The following is a 6682-nucleotide window of genomic DNA, read 5'->3' on the forward strand; positions in this document are numbered from 1 at the left end:
TGAAATGAGCTAATTATCAAGGTGTTTTGGAGTGCGATGTTCGACCCAGTGTCCAAAAACGGTCTCTTTTGAAGGTTGTGAGTCTTCGAGTAGGACAACAATCCCAAACTCACATAAAAAGCACACTGGAATGGATCAAGAAGAAACGCTGGACTGTTTTGGAGTGGCCAGTGAAGAGTCCAGATCTGAATCACATCCGTTACCTATGGTGAGAGCGGAAAACAGCATTTGATGGAGGGCACCCCTCAAACAATGAAGAATTAGAGCAGTTTACTGCTGAAGAGTGGGACAAATTGCCAGTAGAAAAAGGGCAGCAAGCGTATTTGTCACGCCCTGACCTTAGAGAGCTTTTTATGTCTCTATTTTGGTTTGGTCAGGGTGTGATTTGGGGTGGGCATTCTATGTTCCTTTTTCTATGTTTAGTATTTCTTTGTTTTGGCCGGGTATGGTTCTCAATCAGGGACAGCTGACTATCGTTGTCTCTGATTGGGAACCATACTTAGGTAGCTTTTTCCCACCTATGTTATGTTGGTAGTTATTTTCTGTTTAGTGTTTTCTGCACCTGACAGGACTGTTTCGGTTTGCACTTTGTTATTTTGTTTTAGTGTTCAGTTTAAATAAAAGTCATGAACACTTACCACGCTGCGCTTTGGTCCGATTCTTCCTCATCAGACGACGACACCCATTACAGTATTGATGGTTAAAAGAAAGCATTTGTTGGCAGTTATCTTAGCCTAAAGATTTGCAAACCAAGTAATAGTTCCGGGGTGAAAATAATTTTATCAATGCCATTTGTCTTTATTTTCTACTTTAAAATTGTAACCTTAAGTTTACCAAAATATAATTAGTTCTGCAATGTTGAAAATCCAGTAACAAGGTGTGGAGACCAACAGTTTGTAGGGAATTTTTTAAGAAACGTGCAAGGGTGCCAATGTAACAGTATAACTTTAGACCGTCCTCTCGCCCATACCCGGGCACGAACCAGGGACCCTCTGCACACATCAACAACAGTCACCCACAAAGCATCGTTACCCACCGCTCCAAAAAAGCCGCAGCCCTTGCAGAGCAAGGGGAACTACTACTTCAAGGTCTCAGAGCAAGTGATATCACCGATTGAAATGCTATTTAGCGCGCACCGCTAACTAGGCTAGCCGTTTCACATCCGTTACACCAATATATTTGGCTGTAACTGTACACTGATATTTATTAATCAAACTGAAAACACAATATTGTCAGGCAGAGGTCCACCATTTACAGTACAGTAGTAACACTTACATGTACCATCGAAAGGTTATCTATTTCAAAATAATTTACAATATAAAACAGAGCCCAGATTGGCTGTGAATTTTTATAAGAATGGTGAAAAGATAACATATTGCAACAACAAAAACAGATTCAAATTCCAAACTTCTTTATGAGCCGTTTTTTAAAAACAGGGTTACTCTATGGGGAGAAGATTTGCTCCCATCCCAACAATGTCTCTGCTGTCAATGCTCGTTGTTCTTCATAGTTTATGGCTGTTGACCAGACTGTTTGGTTGAGCCCCAGTAACCCTGCACAGTATATTTTGGTATTTATGTATCATAAAATATATTTATCTATTTTCCTAGTCCTACTGCAAGTATCTTGCTTTTTTGGAACGTCTGTTGGATTGATTGGACTCTGACACATTTATCCACTGAAGGAAATAGTTTTCTGCAAACTGTGCTTGCTCTTTGGTATACACAACAGTTATTTACAATACAATACAAGCTTTGCAACGTCCTGCCTCTTCTTCTCACAACAGTACAAAACCCAAAGGTTTCACATATTCCATGTAACATTTGGAAATGAGTGATTCAAACCACTTACAACGAAGAATAGCAAACAAAAAAAAGTTCAGATAAATATGATATAAACATTAAGTTCAGCTGTAGGTCAACTTGCCATGACGTTTTTTAAAATCAGAATATCTATTATATAATAACATGCGTAGTCAAGATACAGTATAATATACTGTATCTTGTAATAATTGTTGTCATAACAAACTGTATAAGAAATTATTAATTGGAGTTATTGTAGTTACTTCCTCTGGGAATGTGACTCATTGCCAATAAAAAGCACTCAGTTATGTTGAGTGCCTGACAACTGATAGTAAACCAGACAGGAGTATAAAACAACATACATCTTGTTCTGGTGAACTTTTTTTTCAGTCTCAGAGGAAAAAGAGTCAACTTGATTAATGAGCTCTTGTCACCTTAATCCGCCCTGTGGTCGATACATCCCCCTTTCCATGAAGGCAAGGATGAGTAAAAGAATTTGCCCATGGTCCTGGTATATTTAAACAAACTGTGGAAACACTCTGTTATATTCTCAAGAAACCCACAAATAAACCGACATGTTGAACACCCACCCCCCCTTTTCTCACACATAGTCTTTCCTGTTGTAGGAGCTGGGGGCCATGGACCTTGGAGCAGCAGAATACGCCATCCGGCTTTGGGGAGGGATTGAGTACCTTGTCATTGGTTTGTCTTCCTGAGGAGGGCAGCTGCAGCAGAGGATAGCACCCCCCAGCAGCAGCAATGCGGCCGCGGCCCAGCCCAGGTACAGCGCTGCCCCGATCTCCATTTTCTGTGCCGAGGGGATGATAGGGTTGTAGAACTCCAGGATGATGACGTGGGCTGACCAGGACACAGGCACCAGCTGGACCAGCGAAGCTAGGATAAAGGCAGCTCCGGCAGACAACACCACCTTGGCCTTCACTCCCTCCTCCTCGATGCAGTTGGTACACTTGGCTCCGATGGTCGCCACGAGGAGAGCTAAGACCCCCAGGATGATGGTGGCCACAGAGAGAGCTCTGGCAGCCTGCAGGTCCTGGGGCAAGGCCAGCATGGAGTCGTAAACCTTACACTGCATCTGGCCTGTGCTCTGAACCACACAGCTCATCCATAAACCTTCCCAGTAGACCTGGGCTGTGACGATGTTGGCTCCGATGAAGGCTGAGACCCTCCACATGGGCAGAGCACAGCTCACTATGCTCAGTATCCAGCCCAGCACGGACAGGCTCACACCCACTAGCTCCAGAGCGAACGACGCCATCGCACTGCACTACAATTAAGTCTCACTTAGGATTAAGATGCTGCTGTGGCTCTTTCGCTCCTTTCTCAGTCTCTTTATTTATTTTCTTCTCTTTCCCTATCTCAGACTCTCACTTCGGCCTTATTTCCTTCTTCTTTCTCTCTCACTCTTCTTGGTTGTTACTATTTGTCACCTTTTAACCCCTCACACTGTCTTTTTCCCCTGTATGCTGTATCCTTCTTGTCTCCTTCAGTCTTTAGCAGCTCACCTCTCCCTTGTCTTAGTATCCAGAAAGGAAAGCTTCTCACAGTGTGTTCTCTCTGTGTGTGTGTATCTCTGTCTCTTTGCTTTCGGGTGAGGAGTTGTCCACTCTTATCTTGATATATTTTATTGCAGGTTGGTCAGACCCACCTAAGCCATGACATCACACATCAGGGCCAACCGATTAGGTGTTGCCTGGACATCGGCCATGTTTACTGCGAGGGTGTGTGTGTGTGTGTGTGTGTGTGTGTGTGTGTGTGTGTGTGTGTGTGTGTGTGTGTGTGTGTGTGTGTGTGTGTGTGTGTGTGTGTGTGTGTTTCTCCTCATAAAAGGGAGTAGTATTTATGGGTTAGCCATTAGCCTACAGGAGCACTGTGTTCTGTGGTGTGTATTGGTGTTAATGGGTAAGAGCTTGCTATGTGGTTGATGGGTAACCAGATGATAAGGAGGCAGGGACACTGAAACAAACTGGTTAGGGTGTGTGTGTGTGTGTTTGTGTATGTGTATGTGTATGTGCGCATGCATGTAAATGTGTGCGTGTTTGTGCATGTGTGTGTGTTTACTGTGGCCTACATGTGTAAAAATGGGCTGCATGCTGACAATTCATTCTTAGGGGCCTTTGAGGGTGTACACACCTTCGTTCCAGCCCTAGACTAACATACACACCTGTTTCAACTAATTAACAAATCACCATGCCCTTGAATACTTGAAACAGGTGTTAGGGTAGGGTTGGAGCAAAAATTGTGCTCATCAAGTGGTTCCCACACAGGAAAGGATGAGAAACACTGATGTACAGCAAAGGAGTCACACCAACACTGTACAGTATGCAGCGATTGCAATTTTTACTGTCTTAGATTGGCAGATTGGTTATGTTGGCAGTAGTGTTGGCACCATAGCTTTACACTTGTGGAGCAACCAAAGTCCACTGCGGCAGATTTAACCTAATAATTGAATAGCACAAACGGTTCAAACAGGGCATATAACAATTCCATTAGCACATAGCGTCTTGTTTGCTCTCCTTGAGCTCTGTCTCTCGCTCTCTCTCTGTAAGCCTGCATTGGGGATAGGTTACAACATGCAATATAATATATCTCACATGTTTCGGGCCACACTACTCATAGAATTCTACAGGACAATGTCAGGACATCCGTCTTCGAGCTGAAACTGAAGAGCCTGCAGCAAGACAATGATCCAAAACTCACAATCAAGTCTATATGAAAATGGCTAAAAAGCAACACATTTGAACTTATTCACTGTATCTAAGTAACATAATAATAAAAAGCATCCCATCAAAACCTTCAGTCTAATCCATCAGTTTAAGCATCTATGGTGGAAGGTGGCCGAGCTACAGCGAAAATCGGTCTTCTCACGAAAATGTCTGTAGCGTCCTGCTTTGTCTGAAGTCGGTAAGCGCTGATGTGCCACCTTCTGTCTGTAGCGTCCTGACCATTTGAGATACAAACTAATATGACCCCATGGAAAAGTGAGACTCTCACGAACACTATGGTGTTCTCTATTTTGCTCTACGACCCCCACAAGTGTCACAGGTCTGAAGGTAATTCATACCAATGAATGGAAGTATGGAGGTAGTTTTGTGGCAACAAAAATAAGGGGTTCAATATGTGTCCAAAGAAACATATCTCCTAGATATATTGTATCTTGACAGGTTATATATAATTTGACCACATCAGTGCATTTGTTTTGCGGCAATAATCCATGTAAAGTACAGTGATTTGTTAAATTAGAGGGACGTGAATGTGAAACCATTGTTGCAATACTATGAAAGACTGAAGTAATGGGAAATCGAATGAGAGATGGCTGATCTTCTTCTGTTGGAAGATCTGACACACTGCATTTCGCAGAGATCAAGTTTTTAGAGATAAGTGGGACTTTTTTGCAGAACGTAGAGATTGGCCAATCAGATATCATTTCTCGAAAACCAATATTATAACATATTTGTGAGGATTTAAGACCTAGTTTAGAAAGGCAAACACATATATTTCCAGTTCAAGTCAATGTGCTGTCCACCCTCAAGTTTTTGTCAATGGGCACTTTTTAGCGGGAGCTTGCCCGTTTGGCACATCACATCTCTCGATGAGCCAATGTTTTAGATGCAATCAACAGTAAAATTAAATGCAATATACAATTTCCATACACCATCACACAACAGGTTGAAGTCAAGAGGGATTTCTTTGCCATCAATTGATTCCCAAACACAAACAGAAATAGACAGTACTGACTTCGCCATGAAAGCTCCATCCCAAAACGAGTTAAACTATGTAATCAGAAAAGGCTTCCACTCTTATGTGCAGGTAATAGGTTATGTGATCTACAGAAATGCTGCTGAATCTGGTGGCCGTGTGGAGCGCACAACTTGTTCATTCTGCAGATCAGCAATGTATGCCTATAAGCCTACAGGAGGGAGCTGTTGAAGATGGATGGCTTATTGGTGAGTGTTACTCATTTGAAGTATATTTGCCATTGCTAAAGCAACTTGAACTGTACTGTTGGTCCTCTTTTTGTATCTATGTTTTAATTTTTACTTGTCAAATCACAACTAAGCGAGCCAAATTAAAACTTTGAGAATTTGTGATTTTTAAAAAAATGTTGAGGGGTTGGGCCGTTGTAGACTATTTCATAGTACAGTGATGTATTTTCCCCACAGGCTTAAAGTGATGACCATATGTTGTTAACCTTTAAAAGTCTATGCCATTGGGGGGATTATACGAAGGTATAAAGCAAAGCAGTTCGACACATACAACAACAGAGTGACACATGGAGTAAAACAAACATACAGTCAAATACAGTAGAAATAAAAGTAAGTCTATATACAATGTGAGCAAGTGAGGTGAGATAAGGGAGGTAATGGCAAAAAAAAGGCCATGGTGGTGAAGTAAATACAATATAGCAAGTAAAATGCTGGGATGGTTGATTTGCAGTGGACGAATGTGCAAAGTAGAGATAGAAATAATGGGGTGCAAAGGAGCTAAATAAATAAATAAATACAGTAGGGAAAGAGGTAGTTGTTTGGGCTAAATTATAGATGGGCCATGTACAGGTGCAGTAATATGTGAGCTGCTCTGACAGCTGGTGCCTAAAGCTAGTGAGGGAGATAAGTGTTTCCAGTTTCAGAGATTTTTGTAGTTGGTTCCTGTCATTGGCAGCAGAGAACTGGAAGGAGAGGCGGCCAAAGGAAGAATTGGTTTTGGGGGTGACCAGCGAGATATACCTGCTGGAGCGAGTGCTACAGGTGGGTGCTGCTATGGTGACCAGCGAGCTGAGATAAGGGGGGACTTTACCTAGCAGGGTCTTGTAGATGACCTGGAGCCAGTGAGTTTGGCGACGAGTATGAAGCGAGGGCCAG

At 42.5% G+C, this 6682-nt stretch overlaps 1 protein-coding gene across 1 annotated transcript; it reads right to left on the minus strand.

The window, feature by feature from the left end:
* Positions 1 to 1184: 1184 nt before the first annotated feature.
* LOC109873501 (claudin-4-like) lies at positions 1185 to 3416 on the minus strand. Its single transcript, XM_020465165.2, has one exon. It carries the CDS (start codon positions 3076 to 3078, stop codon positions 2404 to 2406), a length of 675 nt encoding a protein of 224 aa, XP_020320754.1. The 5' UTR covers positions 3079 to 3416; the 3' UTR covers positions 1185 to 2403.
* Between the last annotated feature and the right edge of the window lie 3266 nt (positions 3417 to 6682).

The sequence above is a fragment of the Oncorhynchus kisutch genome, linkage group LG28 (genome assembly GCF_002021735.2).
Source record: "Oncorhynchus kisutch isolate 150728-3 linkage group LG28, Okis_V2, whole genome shotgun sequence".
Classification (NCBI taxonomy): domain Eukaryota; kingdom Metazoa; phylum Chordata; class Actinopteri; order Salmoniformes; family Salmonidae; genus Oncorhynchus; species Oncorhynchus kisutch.

Coding starts and splice junctions, on each gene's coding strand:
- LOC109873501 (XM_020465165.2), bottom strand. CDS start 3,078: ATGGCGTCGTTCGCTCTGGAGCTAGTGGGTGTGAGCCTGTCCGTGCTG.